Source organism: Rhineura floridana, chromosome 14, assembly GCF_030035675.1.
Source record: "Rhineura floridana isolate rRhiFlo1 chromosome 14, rRhiFlo1.hap2, whole genome shotgun sequence".
Lineage (NCBI taxonomy): Eukaryota > Metazoa > Chordata > Lepidosauria > Squamata > Rhineuridae > Rhineura > Rhineura floridana.
In genome coordinates, this window is record NC_084493.1 from 745,123 (window position 1) to 762,436 (window position 17,314).

General features: G+C 51.5%; 1 protein-coding gene across 1 annotated transcript; it reads left to right on the top strand.

The window, feature by feature from the left end:
* Positions 1–1,308: 1,308 nt before the first annotated feature.
* LOC133369985 (gonadotropin-releasing hormone II receptor-like) lies at positions 1,309–3,692 on the top strand. The gene is made up of 3 exons (XM_061595839.1): positions 1,309–1,836; positions 2,230–2,437; positions 3,118–3,692. The coding sequence occupies exons 1-3, from the start codon at positions 1,309–1,311 to the stop codon at positions 3,519–3,521; spliced, it is 1,140 nt and encodes a 379-aa protein (XP_061451823.1). The 3' UTR covers positions 3,522–3,692.
* The last annotated feature ends 13,622 nt before the right edge of the window (positions 3,693–17,314 follow it).

Consider the following 17,314-nt stretch of genomic DNA (forward strand, 5'->3'; position numbering starts at 1 on the left):
TCTCCAGCATTCTAGTCCATGTACTCCCCCCTCTCACTCAGTCACTTACCATATATCGCTTAATAAACCCGCACTTACCATATTTACCGATATTAAAATACAAGGACATCACAAGGGCGAGCAAAGGGCAGTTGCCACAGGTGGGTCCTGATGGGGTGCTGCCCACGGGTGCTGTGTGCTGAAACCAGGCATGTTCAGGAGGAAACTGAAAGGTTTGCCTCTTAGGGGGCATTTGCCAACCTGATGCCCTCCAGATGTTTGCACTACAGCTGCTATCAGCCCCGCAAAGGAGAGTGGGAGTTGCAGTCAAAAACATCTGGAGGGCACCAGGTTGGTGAAGGCTGCTCTAGGCTACTGAATGCTGTCTCTCTCACACACACATACACCCCATCACTGCTGGAATCTCTGTTAGACCTGATGCAGACTTTAGGGCAGCTGGCTAGTCTCATCAGCGGCTGACGGCAGCTGCGTAGCATCCGAAGGAGGGCCATTTGGAAGGCTCCAGTGGCTGCTTCCACAAGGAGAAGAATCTGAGACAGATTCTTTTTCTCGTCATGCAAGTCACGCCTCCAATCTCTCCGTGTCCCCAGTTTATAGCTGGAAATAGATGATCTGTCAAAAGGTGGTATCAGCAGGCATCATTGCTGCTGGCTAGTCCTTCACAAATCTCTTCCAGCACAAGTGGTTCCTCATGCGAGCAGGTAACAGACTGAGGTCACAGAGGCTACCTTCTGATAAGGGGGGGGGAAGGGTCTTTTGTAATGACAGCAGTTGCTGGAGTCATCTGCGAGTCTCTGTTTTCGTCCTTAACTGAGACATGAAAAGAAACAAAATACCTTTTGCAGCGTACATGTTGGAGCCAGGGTAGGCGTTGCAGGTGGCCTGGCGATGTGGCCGCCCCTGTGTGGGTGCAGAGTGAGCAGGCACGGCAGCAGATGGTATTAAGTAGAGAGCAAGTGACACCTCAGCCAAGGGCATCTCCTGCAAGGGAGAAGGTGAGCGAGCACTGGGGGGCCCTGCTGCTGTGGGGAGGCAACCTGAGCTGGCGCAGGTGCCAGGGAGGAGGCATTCCCTCCCACAACCCAGGGCAGGCCAAGCCTGAGGTGGAGGCGAGGCAAGGCTGAGCCAGTGCAGCCAGTGACCCAGAGAGAGGGCGCCTGCTCCTGGTGCAGCTGCTGTGGGCCGAGACAACTCAAGGTGAGGCAGAGGGGATCTGCGGTGGGGACCCCTATTAGCCTGTAACCCAGTAGGACTCAGCTGATATTTCCCACCCCCCTGCAGCTACTTCGGAGGGAGCAGACAGTCCCCATGGTGACCCAGGAGGCTAATGCCAGCACAGCAGATGGCACGGTGCCCTGTGGCAGACTGTTCCCCTTCGAGGAGGTGGTGTGGGCGAACAGCAGCCTGGTGCTGCCTACCTTCTCGGCCGCAGCCCAGGCCCGTGTGGCTGTCACCCTGGGGCTCTGTGTGATCTCCACCGCCTGCAATGTGGCTGTGCTGTGGGCCGGTGTGGGCAAGCGGCACGCCAAGCGCTCCCATGCCCGCCTGCTTCTCCTGCACTTGGCAGCAGCTGACCTGCTGGTAGCCGTGCTGGTGATGCCCGTCGATGCTGCTTGGAACATCACTCTGCAGTGGCGGGCGGGGGATGTGGCCTGCCGCCTGCTCATGTTCCTCAAGCTCCTGGCCATGTACGCGTCGGCTTTTGTCACAGCCATCATCAGCCTGGACCGCCAAGCTGCCATTTTGCACCCACTGGCCATCGCCAAGGCGCGGCGCAGGAACCACGTTTTGCTGCATGCCTCGTGGCTGCTGAGTGCTGGGCTCTCCGTCCCGCAGGTACTCAACCTGACAGGCCAGCCCGTCCCATCCAGCTGTTTAGGACTGCAGCTTCCCTCACAGAAGGCGGCCATAGGCAGTTCCCCCCCTCTCCCAGCTCTGGGCAGAAGGGCAGCCTTCAACAGCTGCTTGTTGTGGGGCCCCAGAGCAAGGGAGCAGGAGTGGCCACAGGCAGGCCCTGGGGGTGCAAGCTCCGCCCTTCTTTCTGGGCAGGAGAGCGAAAGAAGAGCGTGGCCGGCCAGGGGCGGGGTGGTCACCGGCCCCTTAAACCGTTGGGCGCCCGGGGGCCGAGCTGTGAGAGATTTGGGGGTTGAGTGCAATGTATTGCAAGAGCTTCAAGGGCCCTTTTCTCTCTCTCCCCTGCCCCCCCCGGGTGTGCCGTGGCCCGGGCAGCTGTTCCTCTTCCGCACGGTCACGCTCGGCCCCCCGCAGAACTTCACGCAGTGCACCACGCGGGGCGCCTTTGCCCAGCGCTGGCACGAGACGGCCTACAACATGTTCGGGTTCCTCGGCCTCTTCCTGCTCCCGCTGCTGGTCATGACCGGCTGCTACTCGCGGATCCTGCTGGAGATTTCCCGCCGCGTCGGAGCCTCCAGCGGTGGTGAGTTCCGGGGAGGGGCGGAGGGGGACGCCGGGGGCTCCGCTATGCGTTGGAGGTACTATGGCAGGGGCCGGGAGCCCTTTTCAGACCGAGGGCCACATTCCCTTCTGGGGGGCACAAGCCAGTGGTGGGCGGAGCCACACATGTTAATCTTACCTGTGGTCAGCAGGCACAGTCCCTGAGGGGCACTCAGAGGTCAAGGGCAGGCTCCCGCAGCAGGGCTCCCGGCCCTGGGATTCCCCACCGCTCCCGCGCTAAAAGTAAAGCGATAGAACTCGCCTTTTCGAACGGGTTAGAGAAAGCCACAGAGGCCACGTGGACGTAGGGTAGGATTTTGGCAAGGCTAGGCTCTGCTCGACTCTGGGAGAGCAATTCTCCTGCATTAATGGGCCGAGGGAAGGTTAGGGAAGGCGCAGCTCCTCATGCTCTGGTGTGCGGGGTGGGGGGGAGGGGGGCGGAGAACATTCGGCCAGGCACCGGCCCCCAGGAGGGCGAGGATCCTAACTGCAAGCAAGAACCAGCTCTGAGGACGCCTTGCCCGGCAAGCCAGAGAAGCCAGGCTGCAACGAGGTCCGGCGAGGCGAGGGTCTCTCCCCGCCCCCGCCTTCAAGGGCTCTCTAGGTCGCTGCCGCCCCCTTTCCAGCTGACAAGGCTTCCCCCCCCCTGTCGTTTCGTTTCAGTGTCGGCCAAGGAGCTGCCTTTGCGTCGGTCGCGCAACCCAATCCCGCAGGCGCGGCTGCGCATGTTGCGCCTCAGCGTGGCCATCGTTGGCTCCTTCGTGGTCTGCTGGACTCCCTACTACCTGCTGGGCCTCTGGTATTGGTTCTGGCCGGCGGCCATGGAGGGGGCGGTGTCCCACTCGCTAGCCCACCTCCTCTTCAGCTTCGGGTTGCTCAGTGCCTGCCTGGACCCCATCATCTATGGCCTCGTCGCCTTGCCCTGGCGCCGGGGGCTGGGGGGCTGCTGTGGTGCGAACGGGCTGGGGACACCGCCCCAGCGCCCCTCCTCCGTCACGGGCTCCTCCCTTCCTCTCCGGCGGGGGGCGCCTCACCTTGAGCTAGCTGCTGAGACAGCCGACCCCTGAGCGCCTGGCCAGGGACGCAGCAGGCAGCCTGCCGCTGACAGGGCCTGGGAATCGGGCCCGGGCCTGGGGGGAGGCTGCTGCTACGGCCACGGCTTCTTCAAGCCAGAAGTCTAGTCCTCCAAGCCTCAGGACCGCAGCTCCGCGCGGAAGAAGAGGATTGCAGCAGCCTTCCTGCCCCGCCTGCTGGCCTCCAGACACTTTGGACTACAACTCCCACCGGCCCCAGTGGCTGATGGGAGTCGTAGTCCAAAACAGCTGGAGGGCAGCAGGTTGGGGAATGCTGCTTTAGAGGATTTGCTCAATAGGTACATTGAGAGCCTCCCCCCCCAAGCACGGGCCCCCTGCCTGGAAGGAAGCAGGGTGGGTGTGCGTTGCAAAGTCACAGGAAGCCCCAGAATAAAGAAAGCCCCATGTAGACTGGATTTGTGAAGTGGCAAGACCAAGCTACTACACAGGGAATTAACATCTCGGCACACGCACACGCACACACACAGTTGCTAGCAGGGCTGGTGTTCAGCCGAAATCTGCCTTCCTGCAACTTGAGCCCATTATTCCGTGTCCTGCACTCTGGGACGATCGAGAAGAGATCCCAGCCCTCCTATGTGTGGCAACCTTTCAAGGACTTGAGTGCTATTATGCCCCTCCTCCGCTGAGTGGATGAGGAACGAAAAGGGCGTGGGGGATGGGATGCCGGGGCTCGAGCCCTGACCAGAGGCATCCACCCGGCAACAGTTTTTGCAAGCCCCCATCGTTTCCCGGTCTCTCCATTTCAGCTGCCTCGGTGCTTGCAGGCTGGAGGTTCTGTGGGCTGCGATTTAGGCTGAAGTGTAATGGGGGGGGGGTTAAAGCGATCTTGGGTCCCCCCACAACCAGAGGCTTGGGGCGGCAGCTGCTTCTTCCCACCTCGCTGGCCCTGGAGCACGCACTGGCCGAAGGAGGTTCTGCCGTCGGTCCCTCGCAGGGTCTGGGGAGCGCCCAGATTTCTCACGTGGCTTCAGCTCTTAGGCAGAAGTCCCGGCGTGGCAGGTGTGGTCCTCGGTCGAGGGCACCCATCGCTTTCCTGCCTGCGGGGGCGGAGTTGTTCTTGCCCCTCTAATCCCGGCGCATTTGTTCCTGGCACTTGCAGTCCCCGCTGCTTGCTGAAGCCACCTTGGCCGTTTGCGCTGTACAGACTCTGCTGTCCTGCGCAGCGAGATGGGCAGCTGAAGGACTGCAGGGCTTAAGCGCCACCCCGCCCTTGCCATTCGCTCAGCCCCCTCCCATCAGGGCTGACGGGGGGGCTTCTAGGAGAAGGGTGACTTACAAGCAAGGCTGAAGGTTGCCACCTTTCCCTAGGAATGAAGCTCAGAGCTGCTCCCAGCCATGACTTGCGCAAAGAACTGTGGGAAATGTAGTTTTATGAGGCTGCTAACTTTTCTCTCATCGCCCCTCATAGCTCACAACCGCTTTATGGTTGCTCTGCAGTCACATTAAGACAAAATGTGAGGTGCAGGAGAGCAAAGAGTTTGGACTGGGTTTGAGCTCCACATCTGCCAAAAGTTGTATGTGGCCTTAGACAAGCATTGCTCGCTTGGCCTCAGTTCTCTGCCTGGAAAATGGGAATAATAGTGATCTTCCGTGGTGCAGAGTGGTAAGGGCGGTAACACAGTCGAAGCTCTGCTCACGGCTGGAGTTCGATTCCAACGGAAGGAGGAAGTCGAATCTCCGGTAAAAGGGATTGAGGTCCACTCAGCCTTCCATCCATCCGTGGTCAGTAAAATGAGTACCCGGCATATGCTGGGGGGTAAAGAAAGGCCGGGGAAGGAACTGGCAATCCCACCCCATATATACTGTCTGCCTTGTAAACGTTGCAAGACGTCACCCTAAGAGTAGGAAACGACTCGCACTATAAGTGCAGGGACACCTTTACCTTTAGTGATCTCCCTCCAACAGAGGACTGAGAAAGCAAACAGCACAGATTGTAACATTCAGCAGGTGTGCAGTAAGTGGGGACAGGAGTTGATGCACCACTGGCCCCTTGGTTTTCCCTGCAGCTGCTGTCTGGTATGCGCACGGGGGGGGGAGAAGCTCCCTTTCTGGTGCTGCTCTCTCTCTCCCCACTGGCCTTTAAGTAGGGGCATGTCTACCCCTTTCCAAGAGCATCAGACGTTCTTTACACCAAAGACAAATGCTGTTGATAAGAGAGTAAGTAAGTAGCAGGTTCCCCTGGACTGTTTTCTTGCATATTTTAACTATGGATGTTTATATTTCAACAGGATTGTTGTACTGTGTATTTTAATTATGGTGTTTTAATAGTGGTGTGTAATTAGTTTTTATATTTTATAAACTGATTAGAAACCTATTTTGGCCTTAAGGGTTATACCATTTTTTTATGCTGGAGGATGATGGCGGTGGAATCCAGAGAGTGAAAGGGTCTTGGAGGGAGGGGACCATCCAGAGTAATGATCTGGCCCTGCAGTAGGACAGCTGTAAAGACCGCGACGTTCTGCTGCAAAGGCGTCTTCTGGATCACCTGGAAAGCACGGCAAGGCTCCTGTTTCCCCACCCAACTCTCGGTGCTGCGAGGAATTGCAACATCCTCCCGGCAGGGGCCGCCCTGTGCTTGCAGCATGTGCTGCTGTGCTGGGGGCGGGAGGGCTCTTCCGCCTGCTGCTGCTGGTAGCCTTGGCAGGGATCGCCCAGCTGGTTCACCAAGTGCTTCGCTTTCTGTTCTGCTTGCAAGGCTGAAGCTGACAGCCATCCCAAGTGGTGGCTTTGGTGGCGGACATCCTGACCTGGAACAGTTGCCCTGCGACGCCCCTAGTCAGCTTTAGGGTCAGTTTCTGTGCCCCTTGACTAAGCTCCAGCATTTTCATGGGGCCCTTTTCCTTCTTAATGACAGCAGCTGGCATGTCTCTAGGTTAATGCAGCTTTTGCAAAGCCTGGCGCCCTCTGGGTGTTTTGCACTACAATGGCTGTGCTGGCTTCAGCTGAAGAGCATTGTAGTCCAAAACATTTGGAGGCACCAGCATGGGAAAGGCTGGGTGACTTTATAAGCTCTGTCCATTAGGGGGCCAGGCTGCCACCGCTGCCACTTCCCCACACAACCACTTATTGCTCACTAGGGGGAAATTCAGCGAGATAAAGCAGCTCTTGCCAAAATCCTGTCACTGCAAAGGACTAGACTTAGATCTTAGTGGCCAAGCCCCAGGTCTGCGATTGCCTTGAGCGATTTGGAGGGTGGACACAGTACAGAGACAGCGTACATGAACTGCTTGGAATGCTCCAAAAGCACTGAGTGGCCTGCTGAGAGTAAACCCATTAAAGTTAATAGACATGACTAACTCCGGTTCATTAATTTCAGTGGGTCTTCTCTGAGTAGGATTTAGTTGAGTGCTACCCATAATTTGTTTGTCACTACTAAGAACTGGAAAGTTCCCAGAGTCTTTGCCCTCCTTCTTTGGTTGCTGGAGACCCTTCCCGGTTGTGCAGGAAGTGAGAATCCACAGATCAACCCATTTCCCCTCAAGGTGTGGCTAATGGAAATGATTTGTTCTGGCTAGTAGTGTGTTTACGGCCTAAAAAGCGATAGAACAATAAAAAAGTCAAAACTTTTAAATCAACAACAAAATAAAAAAAAATAAAAAGGAAAGCTAGATCAGAAAAAAACACATTTAAAAACACATTTTAAAAGGCAAGCCAACAATAAGTCCAGGGTTTGTGTAATGAGTAAACAGACAGAAGGATATCACTCACTAAATTAGGAGCTCAATAGGGCACACTAAAATAGAGTGGTGGTAGTTCTCCTCTCATTTAAAAATGTCTGGATAAAACCTTCTCTGTATAAACTTTTAGCAAGAGATAAATCCCAAACATGCATTTTCAGTCAGTAACTGAAAGATCTGTAGTCTTCAAAATGTCCCCCAGTCTCATAAGACAGTGCCCGGGGTCCTCTGTCTCCATGTCCCCTGAAGCGCCCTGCTCCACACTCACAAGGGCATCTTTCTGTCTGTCTTTCTCCCTGATTATGCTGGTAGTCTTTACCACTGGTAATGCCTGCTATAGCTGACAAGTTCTTTATAATCTCATTGTTGTCTCCTCCTGAATCCTGATAAGAAAGTTTGCTGTGGTTTGCTAGCCTTTTGCTGTATGTTAGTCACAAGGTTCCTGCAGAATTAAGCAATTTTCAAGCTGTTTAGAACAGGAGTATTCTAGGAGGTAACGAGTCCCATAAAGTCTTATCAAGAACCTTAAGAGAGCCTTAGAGCCTACAGCCACCAGTGGAGTCTGGAGGGTTGTTGTTATGTGCCTCCAAGCTGACTACGACTTATGGGGACCCTATGAATCAGCGACCCCCAAGAGCATCTGTCATGAACCACCCTGGTCAGATCCTGTAAGTTTAGCTCTGTGGCTTCCTTTATGGAATCAATCCATCTCTTGTTTGGCCTTCCTCTTTTTCTACTCCCTTCTGTTTTTCCCAGCATTATTATCTTTTCTAATAAATCATGTCTTCTCATTATGTATCCAAAGCCATATGCTCCACTCCAACCATTGCCACTGCTAGCCACACTTGTGAGTCCTACTTTTGCCTTACAGGCTCACAGCTTGGATTCATGTAGCAGAAGATGCTGTGAACACGCTCAGAGAGAGAGTTCCGGTGCAACCTCCAAGGGAGAGAGAAGAATGAGTGTGGTCTCCTCCTACCCCCCTGTGGCATGCATGGGGAGGCTGAGGGATGAGCACTCAGGGGGCACCCTTCTCTTCTGACTCACAAACACACACTGTGCATGGGTAACCTGCTATCATCCCCACCATCAGCAGGAGGCGTGGGTGGGCTGAGTCTGTACCGACAGCAGAACTCCCACCCACGGCTGTGCTAGCCTAGCCTCAAACTGCAGTGTTATGGAAGGGACATATCAACAAACACCAAGCTTCAGTATTTTCATTATTTTAAATAGTGTAAGCATTTAAGTGACAGTAATAACTCTCAGTGCTTTTAAACAGTCTGACTGCTATGGCTGCTGTACAGCAACAGAAGACGGCTACAATTAGCTTCAGTATCCTTAGGATGCACAGAACAGCGGGAAAATGGCCTAAATGAAATGTATGATAACGCAAATGGCTCACAGTCCTTTGGATGCAATGTTCCGATTGCTCTCTGAAGAAGGCAGAATCGTGTTCCTTCCATATTGAAAAATGGACTGCCTTCCAGTTGATCCCGACTTATGGCAACCCTATGAATTGGGATTTCATGGTAACTGGTATTCAGAGGGGGTTTACCATTGCCTCCCTCTGAGGCTAGTCCTCCCCAGATGGCTCGGGCCTGCTCAGCTTGCCACAGCTGCACAAGCCAGGCCCTTCCTTTTCCTCAACTGCCAGCTGGGGGGCACCTGGGCTCCTTGGAACTATGCAGCTTGCCCACGGCTGCACAGGTGGCAGGGCACATAACCCCTGAGCCCCTCACTGTGGGGTGATTTTTAGCTGGCCCTTGACGCCCAGGAGACATGAGCGGGGATTTGAACTCACAGACTCTGGACTCCCAGCCAGGCTCTCCTCCCCACTGTGCTATACCAGTATTCTAGTGTTGGAGTCCTGCAAATAATTAAACACAGGCCTCTAACTCAGAAAAGTCTGCCTGCCTTTCCCTCTCTCTCTCTTCTCCTGCCCTCTTCCTCCTGGGAAAGGCTGTCCTGTTTCAGCAGCACAGTCTGCTCCAGCAGAAAGGAACTGCTCCAGAGGGGGCAGAAGAAAGTTGGGAGAGCAATCACCCCTGCTACATACTGAGCATGCTCCAATAGCGAGCTCCAGGAAGAGCTGGGGGAAGTAATTGCAACACCCAATGCTGGCAAAAACAGGCATGCTGGATTCGTCTGAGATCAAGTAGCCCCAATAAATTATTTTCTGCAAATATGTCTGCACAATAAGTGTGGGTGGATGTTGGAGAATTCCCCCCCTCCCTAAAGGCAAATGTGAAAATCTTGCAAAGAGGCTCAGGCATGTCTCTTGCTATGTGGGAGCTGAAGGCCAGGGACTCATTAAGAAGTCATTGTATGGTATGGTATGACATGGTATACGTGTCTGCTCAGTACTAGAAGTCAGTTGAGTTGACAAGGCCATTGCAACAAATCATTCTGTTAAGACCACTGGGAAAGGTGAGAAGGGAAAGGTGAGGTTTATTCACTGATAGTGTACATAGCCATCTTTCTGAGTGATTGGTCAGAGAGACACGTCCTCACATCACGGAGGGGGAACAAAGGAATAGTAGGAAGAGATGCTCACAAACAATAAAGGTTACGAGGTGGACAGAGAGAAACACAAAACATGACTCTTTCTGTCTAGCTGGTCCAGGTAACAGGCGCTGTTGCCTCATTCAAACACTCAGAAATAAGTCTCTTTCTATTTAATAGAGCTTATTCCCAGATAAGTGGGTACAGGATAGCAGCCTAGGCATGCGTTTAGGGGAAAAAACAGGGTTATGGTGCCTTTAGCAGCTGTGGGACAGGCAGAAACTCAGCAGGTTAACCTTTTTCTAGTATGGAAATACAGTTAAGAGGAAAGCTCCAGCATGGCTGTACAGCCTGCAGTTGTGTGTTATACCTGAAGGACCGGCGGAGCCAGGGCCAGCCTGTTTTGGGCACCCCTCCTCTTTGCCACCAAGCCAGAGACTAGCGCGTACACAAGCAAGGCACTGGCAATCTCTGAGTGCAGAGCTCTGAAAGTTTGCCACTTACTGTTCACATCTTCTGCATCTCTAACTGGCTGTGACAGCCGCTCCTAATTACATGCAACCCCAGTCAAGCTTTACAGCTCCACCGTTTCCTAGGATACAGAGCCAAAAGGAAAGATAGTAACACAGTCCCCCAAATTTGACAAAGATAAGACTGCTGCTGGTTGGGTTTTTCCTCAAGAAAGTATTATTAATTTATTGCATTTATTAGTAACTTTTTTCATAAGAAGTCACCCAACGTGATTTACAAAATGATACAGACATTACAACCACTTATTAAATAACCATAACAAAATGAAAACCCGAACGCACATCCTTAACAAATACCAAAAAGGCAGGTCCAACGCGACTCATCCTGCTGCAGAAGAGGCCACACATATACCTAATACCCTCCAGATTAAGAGCCAAAAGTCTGGGTGAAAAGAAATGTTTTTGCCTTGTGCCTAAACATGGATAATGAAGGTGTCAGGCGTGCCTCTCTGGGCAGAGCATTCCACAAACGGAGCCACCACTGGAGATGCCTGTTCTCATGTCACCATCCAACACAGCTCTGAAAGAAATCCTTTGTGGGGCTGCTCTGTTCTCAGCTAAGCTGCCCAGGCCCAAGACCCAGCCTCCTAAGAGTCACTTGCTGACTAGAAATGCCCCCCTTGTGGGTCTACAGTTATTTAAATCAGCAAGGATTAGTGGCCTCCTGGCCCCCAGGGCAGTTGTGCTCCTTGTGCTGAGATGGAGCAACTCAAAGGTGTGGAGGAAGGTGGTAGGTGGAGTGGTCAGGGTAGGCAAAGGATATAATGGAGGAAATGTTCTAGGCATCCTGGACATGACCTTGGGGGAACAGAATTGCAGGTTGTCCAATATGAAAAAGAGGAATTTTTCATATTCCCACGGAGGTTACAGTGACCATTGGTCTCCTGAAGCATCCTCCGCACAACCTTTCTGTGGACTTATCTGATTGGATCTGGGGGTGCAACAACTGTGGCAAATGTGGTGGAGAGGAGCTGGTTGTGCTCCCAAATGAGTCTGAGCAGCAGCCATGAGGAGGAGAAGAAGGACTGAGCCCCTGGAAGCCACAGTACTCGGTGCAGCAGCCAGGCTGCGCCTCTGACCTCTTGGGTGTGTCCTTCCACTGCCTGCCCTGCTGCCCTTTGCGGTCTCCCCCCACTTGCCAAATCAAGGCTGGCAGATCAGGAGGATGACGGAGCACTCTGGCAAGGCTGGCGTCTTGAGAAACCAATTCCTGCCAAATGGCTGAAATAGGTTTCCATACATAAGAACTTCCGTTCAGACGCACTGGTTGCTCTGCTTGGGGGTGGGAGCGAAATTCCACCTAAAACAGAATTGTGCGACAGCAGCCTTGAGTCTCTCGGGAAGCAGGTCCCTCTTTAGCTAACCTAGTTTGAGAAAGCGAAGGAGAGCCTCCGAGCTTCTGTGCTGGTAGAACAAGGCCTAAGACCCAGCTAGGCTGTTCTTTTTCTCAGTTTGGAGCAAAGCTGATTTGGGGGGGAAATGGTTCAAAACACAGAATTTCATGAGAATCAACAGGATAGATATGGACTGGACTAATGCTGTGGGTATGGCCCTTCCCAAACCAGCAGTGGGAAGATGCTGGGTGCAAAGTAAACGGGTGCACACACACCCAAATAAAGTGTTTGCCTCTACGATAGACACACTGGATGAACAGCTAAACAAGGCAGAGCCATGGCCGGGGTGGATGGGGGGAAGCAATGGCGGATGGGCCCAGCTGTGGCCCAGAGATTCAGCAGCACATCAGGGCAGCTGGAACATCTGAGCGGGTGGGAGGTAGGTATTTTCATATTACTTGCCCAAGGCAGTCATAAGTACTGCTAAGAAAGAAAATGACACATCAAGGCCCTCCTCTTTCCATGCTGGAGGAGCTGCTAGATGTGGCTAAGGAGTTCTTTCCAGGCTCTCAGCATTTCAGACTCCCCCCCTGCACAGCGTGCAAAGGGCTCTGTGCCACCTCCAGGCCAGGGGATCCCGAAGAACAGTTCTTGGATTATTGCGTGCAGCTGCTTGATATGGAGACATCTCTTGGGCACACCCTGGGAACTCCCAGGCGCCTGTTTCCTCTTAAGTGCCCAGTCCTCCTTCTTCCCACCCCAGGCAGCTGGAGGGAGGGGTTTTCCCCTAGAAACAGGAGCAGGATCCAGACATGAGGATGCTCAGAACTATCCTCTGACCAGGGGTCCCCACATTGTGGCTTGTGTGCTTCACTCAGGTGTATCTGTAAATTTGTGGTTGGAGACGAGAGGTGAATCCATCATGTTAAATATTCATATTGCTTAATAATTGTATTTTTATTTTATATTGTATATTATTGTACTACCGTTTGAATTCAATAAAATACAATACATAAGAAATAAGAGAAGCAATAAAGGTACAATTTGAAATCCTGCAACATCCGGCACGGCGAGTTACATTTGCTATGACAGGCAGGAAAACCACTGAGTGGTCTGCAAAGGTCCTTGGCCATTTTCAAGCAGTCTGTGGGAGAAAGAAGGTTTGAGAGCTACTGTTCTAGACTAGAGAAGCATCTCTGGGTTGCCTCCCTGCTTTGTGGGGTTTGCAAGGATGAAGCAGTTGAGCCTGTTGGCAGTCCCACCCCTGCCCAGCGCTGCCAGCCTGAAAGACAGCCTTCTGCTCCAGCTGGGAGTTGGACTGCGCCTCCGGTGGATGGAGGCATCTCCCTGGGTCGTGGGGGAAATGCTGCGTATCATTGGGCATGGAACTGATCACGGGTGTTCCTCAGGCCCAGCAGGATAAGCCCCACACCTTGTTTCTGTGCTTGCCCCAGGTTCCAGGCTTGTGTCTCTCTGGCAAGAGCTGGGCCCAGTGAGTTGACCTTTACCCAGCCAGCCAATTCAAAGGCAGGGAACAATCCAGGTGAGAACACATAAATTGGTTAATTCCCTGGTTTGAAATTTTAGAGTGATTACTTTATTCATTATGCAGACACTTGTCTTCTCTGCCTCATGCCCCTGAATCTTTTGAGGCTGGGGACTGCTTCAGGGAGGGGCTGCTCTTTCCAAAGGGCGAGGCAGCTGGAACCATCACTGACATCAGCTGAAACTTTAAGGACTGTTACTTTAAGAACTTGTGCTTGCACTTTCCCTCATCCCTCTTATCCCTTTTTCCTCATGTGCCATGTCTTTTTAGATTGTGAGCCTCAGAAATTATTTCTGTAAGCTGCTCTGAGAGCTTTTTCGGCTAAAGTGTGGGGAATAAAGTCTGTAAGTAATACCTTCAGCATTTAACCCTAATTCTGCTCCTTTCTTTCAGGTGAATGTTGCAGACCCAAACCCTTCTCCATTCATTATTTGATAATCAGCCTTGTTGGAGTGGCTGATATTATCTGGAATTAAAGCCTTAAATGAGCAGACCAGGTCCCATAATTCATGTGTGGGCTAAAGGTGGGTCTGAAAAAGTTGGATGTGACTGCATTATGAAATATAGGGGAGCAATTGTGAAATTGAGGGTTTCTCTTTGTCTCTCTCTCTCTATACATGTAAGGACACCACTGAGATCACTTACTAGAAGACAAAAGTGCAATAGTGCCTTTGGTACAAAAAACAGTCTTGTGGGCCAGGCCTAATTTAGTCGCTTGAGCTGGGAATTCCGCACACACACACCCTTGCAGCATACCTCTGGATGCCAGATACTGGAGATCAAATTATGTGGGAGGGCTGTTGTGTTTCTGACCTGTTTGTGGGCCTCCCAAAAATTTCTTCCTGGTTGCTGTTGAAGACAGGATTCTGGATTCAATGTACCTTCAGTCTGATCCAGCAGGGCTCCTCTTATGATGATATCTGTAGCCTAGTTTTTATTAAAGTACACAATCTGCACTTCTTTGAGTGGGTCTTACACTAGATATGCAGCAGTGTCAGTTCCTGTTGCTTTGCCTGGAGGAGTGGTGTTAATGTTTAATCCTGTTTTAATGCTGATTTTATATATTTATATGTTTTATATTTTTATAGGTTCTTAATGATATGTACTTATTTTTATCTGGAAGCCGCCTTGAGTTCCAGTTTGGAAAAAGGGCGGGGTATAAATAAAGATGATGATGATGATGATGAACCCTTTTCTTAGCAGAGAAAAGGGTGTGCTGGAGGGCCAAAGGGCATGTGGGTCACTGCATGTCAATTGGTGAAGTGCCGCAGAGTGACAGGAGAGCAGGTGGGCAGAAGGGCTGAGTCAGCCGAGCTGAGGGATCCCAACATTTCAAAATTGATGGTTCAGTGGTTGAGCTGTCTGGTCATCTTAATGGGAACCATATTGAGCTGATCCTTTGTTTATACCCTGCCGGCCAAAGTTATGCAACCAGGCGGCTTTGCCATCCAGATCTGTTGCCTCTGAGGTGGGTTCAAGAGAGCGCTGGCCTGGTGAGGAGGAGCAGCAGCAGCCTACACAACCTCACACTGTGGCTCTGCAAGGATGAGGAAGTCTTCCACCAGGCTCTGTGATCCTTCTGTGCAACCACTACCCCACCCAGCAGAAGCAGAAGCCGAGGCAGATTCTTCAGGCTCCTGCTATGCACAGCCCAGGCATGGAGCAAGTTCTGCATGCATCAGGAAATGTTTGCTGCATTCGGGCCTAAGCAAATGTTGGAGCTGGTTCCTGGTTAGAGCATTCATTGATTGTATGGAAACTATTTAGACTAGCTTTCCCCAACCTGGTGCCCTCCAGATGATGTTGGTGCACCACATCTCCCATCAGCCACAGTCAGGACAAGAGATGATGGGATTTGTAGTCCAAAATATTGGAAGGGCTCCAGTTTGGAGAAGGGTGATTTAGACTGTTTTCATGTGTGATGCTCAGAAAAGCCACATTTTGAGGCTCTTCTCACTTTCCTGTTTTGCCATGTGTAGGTCTGAACCTGGTGTTTCTTAGGCGTCCTTATGTGCATATTGGAATGAGGCACTATAAGCCAGCAGTGGTCTCCAAGGTGATGTTGAGGAAGGGGTCTCTGCAAGTAGCTGAGAGGGGCCCACCTGCTCGGAGAACAGTGTCTTGCCTCCAGGGTTGTTCTGGAGCTCACCCTTGTCTAATATCTGGCAGTGGAGTGAAATTTCCTGGCCTGGCTTTGATGCTTATGAAATATCCGGACTCTGAACCCCCCCTTGGAAGAGAAAGGGGGGGAAGTGGAATTTCTTATTGATGGGTTTAGCATTCAGACTGTGTGCTGCTGGGAAAGGGAGAGGAATGGAGAGGGGAGGGGAAGGAGGGGGCTGTTTTGGCTCTGCCAGGCCAGACTGCCCTGTGCCTTTCCTGGGAGCTTTTGGGCTCAATGATTCTGCTGCTTCAGACATTTTCCTGCTTGAAACAATCTACCTTTTCATGATCAACAAATAGTCATCAAGAAGTGACATGATGCCACACAAAGGCAATCCCCTTGTTTGGACAAGCAGGGCTGGAGGGGGCGGCAGCAGCAGGGTGGGGTGGGGGAGAGGCTAACTTTGGGGCATGGATCTTTCTGTGCCTCCTCCTCCCTTCACCTTTTAAAAATCTGTTCAGTGATATTTCTGACTGAGGCTCTTGTGTAGCTCCACCCAAACTCATTGTATCCCTTCAAAGCTCATACCCCTCTTACATTTTAGTCTCGTGCTCTCCGCCTCCCTTAACCATGTGTTTAGTACATTATAGACACCAGTCCATTTTCCTATATTTAAAAACATAATTGTCACTCTGGTCTAGGTTTCCTGATTGCCTGACTGTCTAGTTCTTGTGAGGCTAAAGGCTAATCTCCTCCTCTCCTTTCAGAGATCTGTGACTTTTACCTGGCTATCTCTGCACCTTTCAGGTGCTGGGGTGCAGCTCAACTTGTAGGTGGGTTTGCATGGGGTTAAAGTAGATAGAAAGAGGGGAACCTCTGTGCTTCCTAGTCATTCTGAGGTAACCTGTGCTAACCCTCTTTCAGGTGTAAACTGACCCCATTTCCTGCTCCTCCACTTCCTTTTAATCCCACCTTGGGAGAGGAGACATTTTCTGTCTCCCCCCCCCCACCAGAAACAGCAAGCATGGTATGCATTTCCTACAATAAACTGAGCTTTCTTAATTTCCACAGCAAAAGTCTCTATGTGATTGGAAGCAAGGGGAAGACTACTCATATAGCATTTAATACACAGTGGCCACCTTCTAAGCCGCATGTGCCAACTCTGCTAAATTAACCCAGCATCGGTAACATCACTGCAAGTCTGTCTTTAAGGAGCCACAAGGCTCCCTGTTGCTTTTGCAGCAGCAGAGGTGAAGATAACTGGGGTGGTGGCTCTGGTCTCTGCCCTGAGATTTTGGGGAAAGGGCAGAATAAAACTCAGACCAAGATATTGCTGCTGATGTGATTAAATGGAAACCATAGAAAGAGACATTTTCTTGAGTTTCTTTGAGCATTTCAGACAAGAAAAGCACAGTACAACTTTTAGGCTGAGGCTTGGACAAAGACGGTCCAACTGAGAGAATCCTGTGCCCCTTTTGGCTTTTCAGGAAGGCAAGATTGGGAAAGAGAGAAGCTTGCAATGGGAAGGAGCAAATATTGTGTGTGTGTGTGTGTGTGTGTGTTTTGAAGGTGAGAATATTGATCTGGGGTATTTTCTGCATGTCCATGACATGTGGGGTTCTTTAGACTGGCAAAGAAAAATGTAATGCTCACATTTTGCTTGGAGCAATATAAAGCCACACTATAATGTTAAGAAACTCACTTCAGTTTGTTCATGGCAAATGCTTCATTTAGCCCGTCTGCTGGACTAGGCCTGATCTCCGGACAGAGTTGGCACATACAATCAATCAAACACTGGTGAGTCAGCCAGTCTGTGAGAACCAGACTGACCCAGTTACCCATACACACATTCAAACATTTGTGGTTTTAAAAAATTGCGCAGACAAATTTCATTTTCATCACTGTTGGAATTGCCTTGCCAATGTCATCACTGTTGTGTAAATTTATATAAATGAGCAGAGATCATCAATGGCCTGAGCCGCGTGGGTGCCAGCGTGTGCATTTACCTAAGTGGCAGGCTTTTACCCTGCATTCAGCTCACTGAGACTTAAGACTTAGCAAAATAAGAAATGC